This window comes from Ambystoma mexicanum, chromosome 4q, assembly GCF_040938575.1.
Source record: "Ambystoma mexicanum isolate Mex_15411 chromosome 4q, UKY_AmexF1_1, whole genome shotgun sequence".
NCBI lineage: Eukaryota > Metazoa > Chordata > Amphibia > Caudata > Ambystomatidae > Ambystoma > Ambystoma mexicanum.
The window spans coordinates 417,135,891-417,156,686 of record NC_090928.1 but is presented as its reverse complement, the minus strand read 5'-3'; the positions used below and the strand labels follow the sequence as shown (position 1 = coordinate 417,156,686).

The following is a 20,796-nucleotide window of genomic DNA, read 5'->3' as shown; positions in this document are numbered from 1 at the left end:
AGACATATAGTTCGTGCATCGATCATAGCAAACAACCAGGCCACTAAAGTAATCTGGAGCCCTCTCAACGTGACAAAATATAAAGCCAACCTTGAAGACATGCTAAGTGAAAATGGAGATGTATTTGTGGAACCTAAAAAACTTGAACTAGCCATACACCCTTAAACTAAGTCCTTTTCTAAAAAAGGTCTTGCAAGTCCCAAATTAAAAAGGTTCCTAATGTTCATTGCTTTGATCTGGAAGTTCGAGAAAGAAAGAGAAGTTTAAGATCACAAATGAGGTTCCTCAGGACAAAGAACACTGTGCAGTCAATTAGGCAACACAAAAAGCCTGGAAAATCACTACAGAAATTGGCTAAATTCCCACAAATAGATCTTGCTTCAAAGGGATGCAGAAAACATGTTGCACCTTCTCTGCTTTAAAAAGGATAAAACGTTATGGGCATTAATTAACAACCAGCAACAGTGGCTATCATATACTCAAACCAATGCACTTGAGTAAGCCATTTTGCCCAGATCTAAGTGCTACCTCAAACTCCTAGCAGTGTTATAACATTATTACCACCTTATTACAAGTCTGGTGGTACCCCACTGGGAAACCGGATGGGATACCACCAGACGGAGATACTGTTACCAGCACTTGGTCTGCCGGTATTGCTGTCAGATTCCAAGTGCCAGTAAGGGTAGATAATCCCCATTCCATGGAGTCCCATAGGAGGATTGCTGCTGTTACTGGCACCTGTAACACCAGTGACGGTAATATCGGCTATTTTTTGCCGGTGGGGTGCCTGACTTACCTCGAGTTCTTGGTTGGAGGTAAATTAGGACCCAACCGGCAAAAGCGGAGTGTGCCTGTGTGGTAATGGTTTGGTATGCAGTAATACTGACTTCAACCTGGGCTTTAATGATGAGAAAGATGACAACGCTGGCGTTGTAGCAAATACTATCTCTGAATTATGATTTACCCATCATGTCACCCAGCCCACACATAACAAAGGCCGCACACTTGACTGGATCGCAGACCTAAACTGTAACGCACTCATCCTTTATAACACACCATGTGCATGGACCGACCACCATCTTATCACTTTCACTATTAATAAAGGCAAACAAACACTGACACAGCTGCCCAATGCACCGCCCACATTCACAAGAAACAGCAGAAACATTACAGTTGAGAAACAAATCCCTCTACTCCAACCCATTCTTGACTTCACACCCACCCTCACTAACACGACTGACCTAGTAGACCTATGCAATTCAACCATCACGAAGGCCATCAACACCATAGCTCCCCTTAAATTACGAAAATCCAAACCACGAGCACACCTCAATTCATGGTTCACACCTGAATTGAAAATGATCTGCAAAAACAAAAGAAAAGCCGAACTAGCCTGGAAACAGCCTCCATCCGCCAACAACAAAACGTCCTATTCAATAGCCTCCATCACCTACAAGACATCCATCATACAAACAAAAAAAAACATGTACAATCATAGAATTAGCAAAGCCAAATCCAACACCAAAGAGCTCTTTAATATCCTTCGAGACCTCGAGTCTCCCTCTCCCATACCCGACACCTGCACCAAAGATATTGCCTGGTGTACCAAAATACAAGAAGCTCTCATGCGCAAAATCGCCATGCTACAATCTAAAATCGAGTCCAAAAAAGCAAGCCTCGGCAGCAGTGCTGCGACGATCTCTCAAGGGTTTTGGGCAAAAAGGTTCACAGAAATGCAAAACTGCTATTATTGGGGATAGATGATGAGATTGAACTGTCACGGTACGAAAAAGTGCTATTGTTCACGGCCAGTGCATTAATCAAAAGAAACATAGCGCAACTCTGGGGCTCTGAATCAGCACCAAAATATGAACAATGGACCACGGACGTGAGCATTTGTGTCGCAATGGAGAAAAGAATCTACACGGCCAGGGGATGCCCTGAAAAAGGCCCGAAAATTTGGCAAAAGTGGGAAGACTTACACTGAAAGATGCCCCCTGCTCGGCAGGGAGGTAGCACCCAAGGACATGAACGGATATTACAGAGTTACACGCTACAAGCACGATAAAGACAGTTGACAACGCCTAGGAGCAGTATAGTAATGGATAGGTGAAAAGTGTTTGTTGGTGGGTGGGGGAGGAACGTAACTGTTTTCTCGCTGTGCGAGACGTGTGTTTTTTTTTTGTGTGAAAAAACAATAAAAATTGTTGTATCAAAAAAGCAAGCCTCACCCTCATAAACAACCCCACAGCACCTACCAATACCACCAGTCAAGCCAAGAACAATCTATTCGAGTTCTCAACCATTTCTATCAAGGAGGTTGAAGATATAATAAACTCACTCAAACCCTCTAAATGTCAAGGAGACATTTGTCCAGCCCCGATCATCAAAGATACGGTCAAACATCTTGCCCCGTTCATTACCTCGCTCATCAATTCCTCCTTCACATCCAGCATAGTACCCAATAACCTAAAGGACTCCTGGGTATTACCTCTCCTCAAGACACCGACTCTAGACCCCACCACTCCTACAAACTATAGACCTATCACCACCGTCCCCTTCCTACTAAAAATCCTTGACAGAGCGGCCTACTTGCAGATCCAGGACCACCTCGAAAAAAATAACTTATTAGGACTCAGGCTTAATAAGGGCAATCAGGCTTCCGACCCAAACACGGTACAGAGACAGCCCTCATCGACCTCAAGACCCAAATGGACAACCTCAAAGACAAAGGCAAACTAGCCCTCCTCCTACTCCTCGACCTCTCTGCCGCCTTCGACCTGGTAAACCACAATATACTATGTCAACACCTAACCTCAGCAGCCAACTTCTCTGACAAAACAAATGCATGGATCCAGTCATTCTTGAACAACTGAACCATGAGGGTCTTCGCTCCCTCGGCAGCCGCTGAACCGGCCCCTGTCACCTGCGGCATCCCACAAGGCTCTTGTGTCTCCCCCACCCTTTACAATGTCTTTACAAAACCTCTATTTGACATACTGGACCAACTGGGTGTCATTTACACCAATTACGCAGACGACAACCAAATACTCATCCCACTTACCGGTGACTATTACACTGACAATTCCGTACTTAACAACATATATTCCATTATACAAGAATGGATGGCCAAACACGGTCTATGCCTCGACAAAACTGAACTTCTTCTCCTAGGATCCCAAGCCAGACTCAACAACCTCAACAAATCATACCAGGCATTCACTATTGATGGCAACAACATCCCGGTCTCTAACAATGTTAAAACTTTAGGGATTTATCTCGACTCCTCCCTCACACTGACCAGACAAATCAACGCTATCTCATCCGCTTCGGCCTACACATGCAAGCTTATTAACGCGTGCAGACCTTACCTATCGACCCCTAACTGTATCACGCTAGCCAGAGCACTTGTACTCTCGAAGGTCGACTACTGCAACGCGCTTTACCTGGGCACGAGCAACAAGAACATCAACAAACTGCAAATAATTTGAAACAATGCACTCAGATCAGCCTTAAACCTACCCAAGCATGACCACATATCAAACATCAGACGCTCCAATCAATGGCTATCCATATCTCAACAAATCGATTATAAAACACTCTCCCTCACACACAAGTGTCTACCCAACCAAGCACCCAGATATCTCTCAGACAACTTCTCGATCCACATACCATCCCGCCCAACCAGATCAGCCTTAACAGAAACATTAAACATTGCCAGGTTCAAGCTACAAAAAGCAGGTGGCACTAGTTTCACGGTACTCGCATCTAAGCTCTGGAACTCCCTCCCCACCACTCTCAGAGCGGAACCTTCCTTTCACCACTTCAGAAATGGAGCCAAAGCATGGCTTCTTGCCAATGAAAGCTAAAAGACATGCCCTAAGCCAGCCAGGACTACCCAAGTCCCACTCTCTGTACATATTTTCCTGTTCTTATATCCATCTACAACTTTACCTGGACATATATCTCTGTAACTCGAACATGTTCTGCTATGTAAATAACCTTCTTGTATTGATGACTGTATTTAACTACTTTTACCTCATTGCCTAATTATGTAACCTTGTCAAGCGCCTGGATGCCTCAGGGTCAGGCGGCGCTATACAAATAAAAACTAAACTAAACTAAACCTTATTCTTAAAGATTTGGAGGCAAGGAGAGTTTGGCTAAAATCAGAGTCATGAATCAATCAGATTTCAGGAAGTTTCTAGGTACTGGTCTAAATACCTTTGTACTGTCTATTCTCCAACAAAGAGCGATATCGAATGGCATGCCTCTCTTTCTAGCCTTTGTTGATTTGACCAGTGTTTTTGACATGGTAAGCCAAGAGAAGCCATGGGAAAAACTCGATAGGCTGCATTTCCCTAAATCACTCAGTAACATAATCAAATGTTTGACTCCGATACTCAGGCGCAAGGTGGCTTAAATCGGAAAGGTGCAATGTCTGGTAGAGTTCCTACCTACAGGGGGTTGAGACAGGGTTCCTCATCTATGCACATGATATTGTCTGATTGGATGCAACGCCTATTGGTCACAGAAATCATTGGATCTGCTTTGTAGCTCTCTAACAGAAGTAGACCAAGAACTTAATGCACCTAAGAAAAAAATCATTATCTTAGAGCAACGAGGTAAAAAGCCTAATAAATTTGCATGGACTCTACACAAGCAAAAACTAGAACAAGTGTCTTTGCCGATGTACCTGGGCATAACCATTAGACAGGAATGGAGCTAAGATTACTGCCTAGGCGACTGAGCTCTGAAAAATAGATCACAAATATGGGACATTTTCCATGCTTCCCCATATCAATTATTACAAAGGCAAATTGTTTCCCTGCATAGCATATGGAGCTGAATCTAGTCCTGCATTTATTTCTTGGCTACAGATTGAGGGAGGTATTTGGAAACCTACCCTACATTTACCCAAAAGCATCCTAACATCGATAATACGGTTTGAACTAGGTCTGCTTTCATTGAATGTTTTAATTAAGTGGAAGACATTATCTATATTTTCTAATATTTTGTCACCTCCAAGGGAGTCGATGTATTGCAGACTTAATTAATGTATGAGCAAGTCCTTGTGTCAGATCCTGAACAAGTGGATAGCAGACTGTAGGCAAACCCCGGAAAGTCTTAATTCTTCTTCGCACAAGTTAGTACAAAATCTGCTATTCGTGAATGGTACATTATGGAGGATGGACTGGATTTGAACCATTGAGTCGCGTAAATCCTACAGACTCTACTCTAATATCACCTTAATAGAGAAACCATTTAATACCCTTTTTCCTTATTTAATTAAATTCCCAACAGAAAAGATTGAGTAAACTTCCTTTGATTACGCCCAAATCTTCTGCCTACCAGGGAGATTCTGGGAATTCACTTAAAGCTTGTCATGAATCAGCAAAGTGTAGATTCTGCACAGAGAAAGATATGGTAGAAACCTTGGAACATTTATTTACCGAATGTCTGTGTCCAAACCCAATTCGGCAGATGTATTTCGACCGGTTTTTATACCTTTCTACGCCAACTGTTTTTAAAAACCTTTCGTATCGTATATTAGTGGGTGCTTATACTCCTTTATCAATTGCTGCACTGAAATTTTAAAAAGAATTTTTAACATAACAGAAATGTATCCATTTTGTTCATGAATGTATATATAACTAGTGAATTGTGTTTATAAATGTCTATGTACAGGGGCGTGGCCAACTGCCATGTAGCGCGGACGTGTCTCCTGAGAGATCCGTACTGATGTGCCATTATAAGCTGTTTTAAGTGACTTTAACGTGCTCCGGAACCCTACAAGTTGCACCATTCGCCACAGAACCTCTTCAGCAACCTTTCGAACCGTCTCCCAGGCAGAGAAGTGACGACTAACGCTTTTACCCGGTGTGCAAAAAGTGTCGGTGAGCAGATCCAAAATGACGGCTCCCGCGCCCTGATCCCTCGAAGGACCGGAGTGCACTATCACCACCGAGGACGCTGCCCGCCGGTGGGGGAAGAGGATCCTGGGCTGCCGACCTGTGCTGGGCCTAGAGGAGGGAGCGGAACAGCTGCGCTCATCAACTGAGAGGACAGCGCCCTGCCTGCGGCGCGCAACTTGGCTGCGGTGTGCCCTGGATAGTCGCGGGGGCCCCGGTGTGGGCAGCAGCCGGCCGGTGCCACGGAGGTAGGCAGGCGCGGGGGAGGACCAGCCCGGACATACACATTGGCGGCTGGGTGCGTGGGCCGGTGGCCGCGCATTACACTGCCCCCCTGCACCTGACTTCACCGCTGGCAACAACGCAAGAACTTGGGCTTGCCCCCTGGGGCGCTTTTCCCCCCCGCCTGCACGAACCGTCATTGAGGGGAGGTGTGGGCGAAAACACCTGGCCCCTGCCTGCAGCCTGACGTTACGGCGGACCGTGAGGCCCACTCCTCGGGGAGTCCCCGTGCTCCCCCACCACCCAGGCTCGTCTCCCACTCCACAGCCGAAACCTGAGGTACCCTTTCCTTCCTGAAATCGGCCTGCTGCCCCACAGCTTCATATCATTGCCTTGTGGGTCCTGTGGCGGTAACGAGAGATACCCCTCCGCGGCTGCAGCCGGCGGCCTCCCGCCTATGCTCCCGGCACTCTCGGTGTGGTGAGGCCCTGCGCTAACGATATGTCCGGGAGAAACGGCAGGCCCAAGCAGCGCCAGATCACGATGGACACCTTTGCAGCCAGCGAATTCCCAAATTCTGAGGGCACAAACAAGGCGGCCTCAGTCGCTCAACCTTACCTCCCAGCAGCTGCGGCTACAGAGCCTAGTAACACCCAGATTCTCGAAGCCATCAAGCTTTTCCAGGCAACGATGGAAAACAAAATCGACGCCGTTGCCACAGACCTTGGCCTCCTGTGTCAGGACGTCCGTTCCCTGGCCGGCAGAACCAAGGCGCTTGAAACACAAGTCCGGGAAAACACAGAATCCAAAACTCACCTCCTTCGAGATGTCGATGAGCTCCAGCAAAGGCTGGGTCAAAAACTTGGAGGACAGAGCCGAGGAGGCGGAAGGGAGGGCTCGCCGGAACAATATACGTCTCCTCAGGCTGCCAGAGGGTTCCGAAGGCTCCGACCCCACTAACTACATAAAGAACCTCTTGCTACAGGAGGTGGGAGCTGGAAAACTCTCCCAAGGCTTCACCATTGAGAGGGCCCACAGATCCCTGGCTAAGAAACCACCACCGGGGGCTCCACCCAGGCCAGTGATAGCGAAAGTTCTCAACTACAGGGATCGAGAAGTTATTCTGGCCTTTTCCCGAGCAGGTGGCCAAATCCAACAGAACTCTGCTAAAATTGCCATTTACCCTGATTACACTTTTCAGGTCCAAATGAACAGAGCGCAGTTCATACACACGAAGGCCAGATTGAAAGCCGCCGGGCTGCATTATATGCTCCTGTATCCTTCTAGGCTTAAAGTGCTGCATAACAATAAAGCGCACCTGTTCGACACTCCGGCTCAGGCCAGGGACTGGATGGACGGTTTACAGATCCCTGATATTGAGGAAAAGAAGCAGAGACCGAGATAACACTCCTCCTGTCATCTTGGTGGGAACTATACATTTTTGAGCCTCTACACAGCTAAATGGATCCTCCATGCGGAGACCCGGAGTCCAAGTTCACTCCACCCCCTGGAAAGTTTCTTCCCTTTGGGTATATATACCCGCCCGTAGGGCACCTGGAGACAAATGCACGGCCCGACGGAGCAGAAACGGGACAGTCATAACGAGGGTGACCTCGCTGGGCCAGTTCTATGTTTGGGGATGTCACAGTTAAGGGGGTGGGGGTGGTAATAGGGGAGTTTCTCCACAAGTTGGGGACATACACTGGGAAATACCGAGACCACGGGAACCATTCACACGCAATGCAGCACCATCAAGACCTCGAGCTCCACCTGTTACACACAATAACATAGCTCTCAACCATTTGTCTCGCAAAGGCGGGTGAAATCACCCGGTTTTGTTTTTGGCAGGTGAGACGCCCATTGGAATGAATGGGCGTGCAGGAGGCTTGCCGGGTGAGTCAGCCCTTTGCAAGGCGGGTGACACCCGCCAAAAGCGGGTGAGTTGAGAGCTATGCAATAAACCACTCAACGCCTACGGCTGACACAATAAGGGTCGTTACTTGGAACGTCAGAGGCCTGAACAACTTTGTTAAACAACGGTGTGTCCAAACCTACCTGAAGAGATGCAAGGTCGGAATCGACATGCTGCAAGAGGCTCACTTAACTGCCAAGAAACTGGAAGCCCTGGCCAAAACTTGGCGTGGTACCCTAATAGGTTTGGCTTAGTCCTCTTACGCCAGAGGGGTTCTGATTTGGATTTCCCCCACTGTTCATTTCAGACTTACTAGCACTAAAACAGACAACAAGGGTAGAATGGTGGTGGTGTGCGGCTCCATCAAGGGCAAAGAGGTATGCCTGGTCAGCACTTACGCACCCAACGAAGACGCGACTGCCTTCTTCCATTCTGTTTATACACGACTCAGCCCGTATATGGACAGAATTATGATATGGGGGGGTGACCACAACTGTACCCTCTACTGGACAGATCAGATAATAAACACGATTGCCCCCCCCTTCAGCCAAAATACTTTCCAAACTAATCCAGCAGTTGCAACTCAGTGATCTTTGGAAGGTCGAGCACCCGGAGCAACGCGAGTATTCCTTCTACTCCCCACCTCACGCCGTACACACCAGGCTGGACTATATTTTTCTCAGCCTAACACAACAGTCCATATTTGTTGATGCGCGCTACCTGCCTAGGGTGCTGTCTGATCACTCTCCCCTATTGGTAACCTGGGAGGTGTTCCTGCTTAAACCTCCTGTACCCACATGGAGGCTGAGGGCTGAGGCCCTACTTGATACTGCATTCCAGGAACGCATAAAAGATAGTACTGCGGAATATTGGCAAAATAACTTGCATAGCATTAAATACTTGAGCACAACTTGGGAAGCATACAAGGTGGTCATGAGGGGCGAGATGATCGCAGCAGTTGGGGTGCCCAGAGATCCATTACATCCTTGCTAGAGCGCGCAGAGAGGGACCTGAGTATGCTCGAAGGCAGGGCTGACCCATCCCCTGACCAATTACAAAAAATGGCCGAACTTAGACAAACCTGCCTAACTCATTGAGAATCCCTCGGTAAACTGAGCTACGCCAAGCACACAGAGAGAATCCATGCTCTGGGAGACAAGCCAGGGATACTCTTAGCTTGGCTCTATAAAAGGGAGACCCGCAGGCCACCCATTTGCCACATACTCACACCCGACTGCACCGCTGTGCATACTCAACAAGAAATCAATTTGGTTTTTACCGACTTCTACCGTAGCCTGTACTCCGAAGCCCCCCCCCCCTCTGACACCAGGATCGAGGACACCCTTGACGTCATTGAACTACCTAAATTAGACTTGCATTTGGCTGAGACCCTTGATGAGCCCGTCACCCCCGACGAGGTCAGAGTGGTAATCAGATCGCTACCAGCTGGGAAAAACTCGAGTTTGGATCGTCTCCCGGGGGAATTTTACAAGACCTATGAGGAAACACTTGCCCCAATATTGGCCCAGGTTTTTAATGAGGCCTTCGAGTGTGGTACCCTCCCGGACTCCATGAGTGAGGCCGTGATTATACCCTTACTTAAACCAGGGAGGGACGGGGCAGTTTGTGGTTCATACAGGCCCCTCTCTATGCTAAACGTAGATCCTTACTGCCCTGCTTGCGAATAGACTGCGCAGAGTAATCCCACTGTTGATCCATCAAGACCAAACTGGATACGTCCCGGGGCGTTCCATCACTGAGAACCTGCGCAGGTTACATCATTTCATTTACAGTACTGAGGGAAGGCCGCAGAAACTTGCAGTGGCGTCATTAGATGCCATCAAAGCTTTTGATTCCGTGAGGTGGGACTGGTTATATGCCACCATGGCCAAAATGGGGATAGGCCCTGTATTTCTAAAGTGGACCCAGCTAGTTTATGCTAACCCCACCGCGAGAGTACGCACCAACAAAACCTATTCCGCTAAATGGTCCCTACACAGGGGCACCCGCCAGGGGTACCCTCTGTCCCCCATGTTATACATTCTTGCCGCAGAACCAGTGGCGGCCTACCTGAGACAGGAATATGGGGAGGGAGGCATTAAGATAGATGAGGTGACCCACCTCATCTCTATGTACGCTGACGACACCCTTTTGTACCTTCGAGACCCTGAGCACCTCCTACCCTACATCTTGGAAACCCTGGACTGCTTCCACAAGCTCACTGGGATCCAGATTAATAGGAGCAAATCTTGCCTTTACCCCTTGCAGCGCTTTACAGTGATGAATACAGATCCCTCCCCCCTCTAGATCTCTAATGGCAGGCAACATCTTTCAAATACTTGGTGATAACCATACACCGTAACCCCGGCACATAACATATCCTTAATACCGTAAGGGGCAAAGACACTCTCACGAAATCCATGGAATTCTGGGGTCGGCTCCCGCTTTCAATGGCCTGGAGGGCTGGCCTCCTTAAAATGGTCGCCCTTCCATGCCTACTACATAATTTCACTAACGTCCCCTTCAACATCCCCCCTTATTCTTCAAAGATCTCAACAAACTCTGTAGGGGCTTCCTCTGGCAGGGAGGTAGGCGCAGGGTGGCGTTGGAGACTCTCCAAAGACCATAAGAAAGGGGCGGACTGAAGATCCCCAATTTTGAGCTTTATTTCCTTGCTAGCCAGCTGAGACATGTCACGCAATGGATGGCCGATGAGAGCACGACGGACACTCGCCTCCTCCAACCGGCCCTTCCCCGGTTGTTACTAAGAGACATACTGTGGGCCGGGGAGGGTGCTATGAGACACTGCCCTTACCTCGCTAAGCTCGGGATCCGGCTTTGGAAAAGGGCCTGCAAGCTGGTTGGGTCGGAGGACCCGCTCTCCCCACAGATCCCCATTGCTGCACTTATGGCTGATCACTCTTCGGGGCAACTTGAAACATGCACACAATGGGAGCCCCTCGGGGTGGCCACACTTGGGGACTTGATTCAAGAACAGGAAATGTTAACTTTCTCGGAACTCTGTGAGGCCACGGGCCTTCCGGGAGGACAGTTCCTGTTGCAGAGGGTGGTCGTACAGGCCTTGAACAAGAGATGGCCGGTCGCTGCCGACCTGACTGAGGAAAATGAATGCATTGAAACGATACTGAACTCCGCTGAGGGGAGCCATGAAACCTCACGAATCTACGAGGCCATGTTGTGGGGTACGACCAGGGGAGACCTTAAATGCAGGAGTAAGTGGGAAACTGAACTGGGCCTTGTTTTTGAAGACAAAGATTGGGGTGACATAACCCACTACCATAAGAAAGTTTCCAGAAACGCCCGCTTGCAGCTTATCCAGCTGCACATCACCAATAGACCGTACCTCACACCTGAAGCCATATCAAGATTCACAGGTGCTGGAACCCAATTATGCCCCAAATGCAGTGAGTCCAGGGCAGGAATGACTTACATGTTCTGGGGCTGCCCAGTGATTAGGGAGTTCTGGTCACAAGTGAAGGACAGAGTGGCCGGCGCAGACATCGAAGTTGAGGTTGTCGAGCCTACGGCCTGTATCCTGGGCAGAAACAGGAAGAACAAACCCCTAACCAAGCTCACAGATCTTATATACATAACGGCCAAAAGACATATTGCCTTGGGGTGGAAAAGCCCCAGAGGTCCACATATGTCCCTATGGTGGGGAGACCTTATGAAGTGGATTACAGCTGAAACCGCGGCGTGGGAAACGGCTATCCATGTGCAAAGACTAGATTCCAGCGAGGAACTACACCGTTGGGTGGCCCTGACAGTGCCCTTGCTCCACCTTGAGGTGGATGATATTGAGCTGAGTGGAGTGGGTTGCCCGGACCCGGGCACGGACTAGAGAGGAACAGTGAACTAACCGTGGTCTCGGGGGTGGGGCGTGGGTGGAGTAGGCTTGTGGTTATTACCTTGATATGCTTGACCAATCTCTTATGATATCGGTTTTTTGTTACCTCATGTTATTAAACCAATAAACAAATTTTAAAAAAAAAAAATGTCTATGTACAGATAACGAGATGATATTGTATGAATTTGTGTACTTATTGTGACTCCGCACTTCGTGTGTTTCCTTTTACAAGTTGTTACTTGGATGTGATACATTCGTTTGTGAAATGTTTACGTTTAAACTGTAACACAATAGAAAAAAAGAAAGCATGCCTCTGACAACCTCTTAACATACAAATAAGTTAGCACACAAACAATGAGAATACAAACAGATATAGATCCAAAGCTTAAGCCCTCTGAAAAGAATCACTTGAAATTCATTGTTAATAGACTTCACTCATGAGTAAAAACAAACTGCGCAGAAGGAGGGTGTGTGGTATACTGAAAGATGGAGAATTGGGTTCTGATCCCGGTTTTGGCATTCAATATACAATAAGTATTTCTTTGGAAGCCATTTACCTTCCTCAGCTTCAAATTGTACATGTGCGTACTGTAAATATGTAAACGTCCAAATGTGCTGTCCAGCAGTGCATCAAGAGCATTTGTACTTGTATTTGTATTTGTTTATTTATATTGCGCACCTTGCCCAAGGGCTTCTGGGCGCATGTTTAGTGAGCAGTTACAAGTTACAACAGAGATGGAATGTACAATTTACATTGTGTACGACTTTACAACATGTTCAAAGTTGTACATGATGATGTAAACAGATGAAGAAGCGGAAACTATTACAGATCCAACAGATAAATACAATAAAACAGTATTTTTTCACATATATACATAATGTACATCATAGCAGATAACGAATACAGGTATAACAGGAGAAGGGTGCATCGAATCTCAGTAGGTGGTCTGGCCAGACTAACGGTCGATGATGGGATTAGAAGCTGTAGGAGTGTTGTGTGGTGGCTAATGCATCCTGTTCAAGAAGCCACAGTTTGGTTTTAGCTTTGAAGGAGTGGCAGTAAGGAACGTTTATCAGAGCGTTAGGACGGGAGTTCCAGAGTTTGGCTGCAAGGACAGGGAAGCTAATGCCCCCCGCTGTCCATAGTTTGAAACTGAGGATAGCCAGTGTGTGTGCTTGGGCAGATCTCAGTGGTCTGGATGCAGTGTGTTGTGTGAAGCACGTCGATACAGGTAGGCAGGGGCTGCGTTGTTCTGGCCCTTGTGGGTTAGAATGAGTGCTTTGAGGGATATACGCTGAGAGATGGGTAGCCAGTGTAAATTGTGTCTGGTGTTAGAGATGTGGGAGTGCCTGGGAATGTTGAGAGCTGCCCTTATGGCGTTCTTCTGCGTGACCTGGAGTTTGTCAAGGTTTCTTTGACACGTCCCCAAGTAAAGGGCGTTGCAGTAATTGATTTTCGACATGATGAGGGTTCTGGCGAGAATCAGACAGTTACCCGTTGTCAGAAAGGGGCGACAAGCTGTAATCAGCTTACAGGTGTAGGATGATGCAGAAACAACTGCATTGGTTTGACGATTGAGGGATAAGGTGGAGTCAAGCTATATTCCCAATGTTTTTGTAACGTTGGAGACTTTGATGCTATTCCCGTCAATAATAAAAGAGTTGTATTTGGGGTCAAGCTTGGTGAGTTTAGATTGAGAGCCTAGGATGATTAGCTCTGTTTTTTCGTCATTAAGGCAAAGCCCATGATGCGCCATCCAGGCCTGGATGGCAGTGTAGACTGTGTTGAGAGCTTTAGTGTCAGTTAAATAGTCACCAGTGATGGGGATGAGTATCTGGGTGTCATCCGCATAATTTGTGTAGGAGACACCCAGATAGTCAAGTATATTAAAGAGTGCTTTAGTAAACATGTTATATAGTGTTGGGGATACGCACAATCCTTGTGGGACTCAGCACGGGACGTTGGCTGGGTCAGCTGCCGCAAGGGAAGAGAAGACCCTCATGGTTCTGTTTGCTAAAAATGAGCTAATCCATGATATGGCTGCATCTGAAAAGAGAGCAGCAATCTTAAGGTGGTGGCAGAGGATTTGATGATCGACCAGATCAAAGGCTGCTGAAAGATCAAGGAGGAGGAGGAGCGCCTGCTTGACCTTGTCTTTCAGATCCTCGATTTGGGTTTTTAAATCTATTAGTGCTGTTTCCGTGCCGTGTCTAGCACGGAACCCAGATTGTCTAAGCCCTAGAAGATTGTTGTTTTCGAGGTAAGCCTGAATTTGGAGATAGGCTGCTCGATCGAGAATTTTGAGAAGGTAAGGCACCGTGCTGGTGGGCCTGGAATTAGAAGGATTATTGGGGTTGAGGTTACGTTTTTTGATTAGGGGGATGACCCAGGCATCCTTAACGTTGTCAGGTACAGTTCCCGATTCAAAGGAAGAGTTGATGAACGCGGTAATGAAAGGGGCGAGATCATGTGCTGCTTCCTTTAAGATAGGTGCTGGGCAAGCGTCACCTTGGCAATTAGAGGGCTTGAGCTGTGTAATGATATTTTCTACTTCCTTGATGGTGAGGGGTGAGAAACAGAATGGTTTGAAGAAATATTTGGGTGAGGTAATTTTGTAGGATGTGGGGTTGCCAGATGAGTCAGAAAGGTGGCTTTTTTTGCATTAATTTTGGAGTGGAGCAAGGCAATTTTGTCAAGCAGTGCTTTTTGAATATTAGCGCACCACTCCGAGTCAGGGGTGCATGTGTCTAGTGAGGTGACAGGGGACTCAAGTTCCTTGAGGATCTTGAAGAGTTCCTTGGTGTTTGATTGGGCTTGGATGATCCTTTTATTGTACACTTCCTTTTTTGCAGCAAGGACAGCTTCTTTATAAGATAAGGAGGCTAACGTAAGGTTATTTTTGTTGATTAGGGAGGGTAAGCTTTTCCAATGAGCCTCAGCTTTCCTTTTTTCTTTCTGCAAATCGTGTGAGTGCGGTGTGAACCAGGAATTGAGGTGGAGCTGTGGTTTTTGTTTATGTAATTTGATGGGGGCGATGGTACTGAGGGCATTTAGCATGACGCAGTTATAGGTGTCAACTAATGCTGTAGGATCCGAGCAGGTGCAAGATGCTAAGTTCAGTAAGGGGAGGATGAGAGGGAGTAGTTTCTGAACCGTGATGTCTTTTTTGTTGCGTTTGTAAGTTGGAGGAGCAAGGTTAGGTTTAACTGTGGGTAGACTGGAGTTAATGGTGAAGGCTATTTTGTGATGATCAGACCATGCGCAAGGAGTCACAGATGTGACGTTGAGTGCGCAGTTGGTGTCAGAAACCCAATCTAGAGTGCAACCCTTGATGTGTGTGGGCTCTCTGACATGTTGGGTAAGACCAAAGTCGTCCAGGACATTTTCTAGGTCAGTAGCTTTGGAGTCATTCTTATCCTGGTAACCTAGATTGAGGTCACCCGGAATAATAATTTGTGAGTTAGGCTTAGTGCTAGAGGCTAGCATAGATGAGATGTCTTCTACAAACGAGGAGGTGGGTCCAGGGGGCCTGTAGATAAGATGTACTGTGGCTGTGTGGTTTGGAGAGATCGGTAATTTGATGGACAGAGATTCCACTGAAGGCAGCTTAATGCTGTTGGCAACTCTGAGGTTAAGGGAACTCTTAAAGATGAAGGCAAGTCCCCCACCTTTAGTTTGGCTAGTGCCTCTGTCACACCTGATGATAGAGTAGTTGTCAGGAATGGCCAGGGTCAGGGAAGGGCCAGAGGCCGCATGCAGCCAGGTTTCCATGATTGCAAGAAAGACAAGGTTTTCTGTAACAATGTAGTCTGCAATATCTAGGGCATGTGCTGGTACGGAGCGTACGTTGATGATCGCACCTTTGATATTAGCAACCGTAGAGTCATTAGGTAGATGGGAGGCAATGTCAACCCTGGGAGTTGGGTGGACTATGGTTTTGTTCTTGCTAGAGTTTGACATTTTGTCAGTCACAGGATTGTAGTGGTGGTAGGACCCGTGAAGACATCTGGAGGCTAGTCTTTGATTTCTGACTGATGAGGCACAGGGTAGACTAGGTTGATGGGGCAGTGGTGTATAAGTGGCAGCCAAATTTGCCTGAGGTGGGCGGGATAGAGAGGTAGCACGCGAAGTCAGTATGTCTGCGCCATGCACAGTGTTGTGATAGCTGGGTGTAGCTAAGTTGTTAATGGTTGGAGATTGCTGGCGAGGTGGATGTCAAAAGCGCGAGCCGAGCCTCAAATTTCTGGATAGAGTAGAGCATGGCTGGTTGGGGGTAGGTTTGGTTTGCGAAATGTCGTAGCCAGAGTGCTTGCTCGTTTAGATAGGGATTAGGATATATCATGATGGAAATGAGCGGGAGTTTGTGAGATGTTGCTGTACTGTATGATGGCGAGGGCAGTGCATTAAGCTGTGTGGTGGAGGTGCAGAGCAGTGACCACGTTAGAACCTGCACAGTGAACAATGCGTAAGTGGCAGGGTATAACATAGGCAGGTGTGTAAGCTTAAGTGCACTAGCATCTGGGGATAGTAGGTGCTGGTGAGTATCATAAGTCCTAAACATTTTAAGATACTCAGCGTGTGATAGAGTGAGGCCAATGGTGGGCAAAGGTTTGCAAGCTAAAGCGCGTGTCCACATCTATTGGGTTGCAGGATGGGCTGGTGCACAGGGTATGGCAATTGGCATGAGGGAAGCCTGTAGAAGCGCAGTAAGAGAGAGCAATATGGGATACCATTCACATGCTATGGCGGGCCTAGTCAAGGTAATTTAGTTTGGTTATCGAAGTACGGCATGCGCACCAGTGTGCACGGTGACCACATTGTGCATGGCAGGGATCATCAATGGCTGGCATGGCATGCATTTAACAGTAAAAAGTGGCGACCGACCACTAACGGCACGGTGACCAGGCTAATACACAAAGAATGTCCTAGGGTAAATGCTAATGCAGGAATGACAAAAGACCAGTAAACACATTACAAAAAACTCACGTTGGCTATCAGGGTACATGTGCAGCACGACTAGAGTGGCAAACACCCGCTAAAAGCCCGGAGACAAAACTATGCAGAAGACGACTCAACAGTGACGTCTAAGGCAAATATATGATGCTTGAATTGGCGACCGACCTCTAGAGGTACGGTGCCTGTGCAGTGAAAGTCATAAGCTTAAATGCTAATGGCGGGGGTGACAATCCTAACAATAAGGCAGTAACAAATAATACACATTGACTGACCAGGTATAATCAGAGAGTCGAAAGGTAGCAGCTTAACAAAAAGGCGCAGTAGATGCAAGCAGTTTAGGTTAGCGAGGTGCATGTGCAGCGGGGCAGATGTGGTACCCGGCCGCAAATGACATGGTAATCCTTCTGACCGGGGGACAATTCAGTTGTATAGCGTGGTTCGAGGCGGGCACAGGAGTCAACTGGCACAGTGCGGAATGAAGCACAACGATATGAAGCACAGTGGGGATAGGGTCGGCGCTGTGAGACGCAACGTGAAGTGCGTCGCTATGGGTCTTACAGGTTAATGTTACAACTTGTCTAAGTAAATACTCATTGCAGGAGCAGATTGAAAAGCGCTCGAGCGCATGTTCTCGAGCCGTCCCTATGGCATCCTAGTTTCTATAATCTGGAACGCTCACTCTATTTTATTCAATAAACTAGTATACAGGCCCATGGAGATGGGCCAAAGTGCAGGTTTCCATTAACACAGTAGGACCATAATATATCCTAAGCCTACAGCTCCCTCTAGCTGTGATAACAGGGGAATTTATGTGAATTGGACCACTTTATTTCCTAAAGCAACAGTGCCCTATAGCAGAGCATTCTGTGCGCTCGGTCAGCCTCTACTGCGCATGACTGCATCGGACAAACATACATCTGGCCCTTTATTATATAAGGATATCACTCTGAGGTAGGCAAATTATTCAACCCTTTCGAATCTGACTCCATCAAGATAAAAAGTATGTGAGATTTCGCTTTGCCCCTTCCTTTCAAAATGTTACCAGCCATAAAGCTTGCATATATGTCACTAAGCCGTTGAAAGAAAAAAGGAGTTCTTGCCAGTAGCACTCCATCATCAGCATAGCGCAACATCAGTATTGGCCCCTTTCATCCCCTATTTGTGGGAAGTCCAGACACACACGACACCTGTACACTTTGTAGTGTATTTGCGAGGAGATTAAAAAGGAGGGATGCAAAGACGCAACCCTGGTGGACTCCTCTTGTTACCAAAACACAAGCATGGCATTCCCCGCCCAATCTGCACCTTACAAAGCCCTTGCTATCCCAGTGTAAATCGACAATAATTTCTAAACCAGAGTGCTGAATGCCCAGGGCCCTCGGGGAAACTCATAACCTCTGACTAGTAATCATGTCAAAGGCAGAGGAGAGGTCGAAGACGGTCATGTAAATAGGTGAGCAAATGACAGAATAGTATTCACCTCCTACAAGATATGAATTAACAATGTTGTGTTCCCGTGTTCCAGGCCCTTCACTAAAGCCACGTTGCGATACTGCCGAAATATCATTATTGTGTGTAATACTTTAGTAAACAATATTGCGATGGCGTCTAGGAGTGAGATTGGCCCATAGATTTGGTGAGCATTTGGTCACCAATGAAACAATGATATCTCTGATCCAGTTTACAGACTGGATGCACCTTGTGGTGCATACAGTAATAAATATTGTGACAAGGTGCTCAATAAATCATAAAATAAAAGTCACTACATTTTCAGCTTCTGTTATCAAAATGTACAAATCAAGGCACTTTGGGGTTCACACACTAGGCGGGAGTCTTCTGCACCCACCCCCTCAGCATTTGGGGGGGGGGGGGGCTCCCACCACCCTATCACAGTTTCAAAAGGTTATAATGCCAAATCCCTAGGGAAAGGTCTAGGAGCCCTCATGACCTTTACTACAACAACCCAGGGGAGGAAGGTTGGCAGGATTCAGACAGACATTCCCACAACACAAGCCTATGTCAATAAGCAGGGTGGCAAGGTTCAGCAGTCTGCCAGAATTAGCTTATTCCATGGGTGTTTGGGAAAAGAGGCTCTTTTTTCTCATTCTAAAGCGTGGGTAATCATCAGGGGGCAAATTGAGAAGAATAGTGCCAATCTTCAAAGAATTCCCTCTTCACTCTTGGGGCTCCAGCATTGAATCTATTTACATCCCAACGAAGGGGAGACCTCCCACTGTGATGGCATGGGTCCAGATGCTCCATCTTTGAGCTGGCCGAGGAGCTTCATTATACATTTCCCATTATCTCACAAGCATCAATAAAGATTAGAGAATGCATGGCAGAGGTCATTTTGATAGTTGCCTTACGGCTCAGGAGAAGATGGCTCCCTGTAGTAGCCCAAGAGTCAGTGGTGCAAGTTTGGAAAGTGGACTTCCCCCCCTCACCACCCCGGCCAAACATGTACCAAACTTCGACTATGTGGTGGTTGAGTGGAGGGTCTGCAGAGTAATGGTCATTTTGAGATCTGGCATTGTAAGTGCAACAATCCAAGGGGCCATCCACCCTTCAATATGATGTGGGGCATTGGAACATTTGCCAGGAATGGGGCTCAGAAAGGAATCCATGCAGTGAGTGAGTGAGTGGTATTAAGCTATGCCAGGCCATCTTTAGAGAGGAGGCAGGAATAGGACCTGATGCAAAATTTGAGAGTTTAAGTGAGGGGTAGGACTAGGAGTACTAAAGAGTAGGACTAGGAGTAATAACGAGTAGGGGTAATGAGAATTACAGTAAGTAAGCAAGACAATGAATGTGACGCACTGCCTGTGTAATGCAGCTTTTGAAGATGATTTCTCTCTTGTAAGCTAAAGAACACCTTGTGTATCTTCTTTCAGATTGTAAACAAGGTCTACTTTGAACTGGAAGATTGTGGCATGGATGCAGGGCAGCGAATGGACCCCTCTGGAGAAGATGTGCCTTTGGAAGTAACGCTGAATAAACCGTACCTCCTGGCAGTGTACGAAGGTGGCTCAAAGGTCTTGATGGCCCTAAGCAGCGTCAGAAACCCAATGATGAGTGTTTGAGTTTCAGCTTTCGTAAAACCAAGAGGCGACATGGAAAGTTAGCATTTGAACATGACATTGTTCGTCTTCTTTTTATTAGTATTCCTTATGCTATCGCTCGGCATGTTAAAGGCTATATTGACATAACTAATGACGCATATGAAATAATCATGGCGCAAGCCAACATCAATTCATAAGCAGCACTTGAAAACAAATCTAAAAACTCGTTCAGTTGTGCACCAAAGGCAATGTTACGAATTCTATACAATGCATTGTGTGTTGATATATTCAGGATAAATGTACGTCAGAAGGAAATTGCAGGTGACCATAGAATTCTCTTTGAACAAAGACACTCATATACAACTTGTAATGTATTGCAAACGAACATGTTTAGCAATTTAATAAAAATGCATTTAAAAGCCATGTTTGTGGTTTATAATATGTGCTAACATGCAGATAGATTGCTGAGCTGTATAACATAACATCCCCACCACTTAATGTGCAGCAGAGGAGCTTTCTGTTGTGTGGGGGCCGGCAAGGCCACCCGAGCCGCCCGTTGGTGCTGGGAACAGCAGCACCTGGGTGGGAGGAGGAGCACCTCTGTGGCATAGCTCCCAACTCACACGCTTTTGGCGGGTGTCACCCGCCTTGTAAACAGCGGACTCACCCGCCAAACCTCATGCACGCCCATTCATTTCAATGGGCCTCTCACCCGCCAAAAGTAAAATCGTGTGTTTTTCACCCGCTTTTGCGACATAAATGGTTGAGAGCTATGTCTGTGGGTCGCTGGGGATCACCCCGGTCTTATGCCTACATGCTGGCAAGTGGGCCCCACTGTACCATGGCTTGCAGGCCCCGTGCTCACA

At 47.2% G+C, this 20,796-nt stretch overlaps 1 protein-coding gene across 2 annotated transcripts in view; it reads left to right on the top strand.

The window, feature by feature from the left end:
- The window catches only part of AGT (angiotensinogen), a 290,330-nt gene extending 269,977 nt beyond the window's left edge, over positions 1-20,353 (top strand). For both annotated transcript variants that reach the window (XM_069607999.1, XM_069608000.1), the window contains exon 5: positions 19,763-20,353. In XM_069607999.1, coding sequence (XP_069464100.1) covers positions 19,763-19,951 — 189 coding nt within the window. In that variant the 3' untranslated portion in view covers positions 19,952-20,353. The remainder of the gene's footprint in view (positions 1-19,762) is intronic.
- Positions 20,354-20,796: the final 443 nt, after the last annotated feature.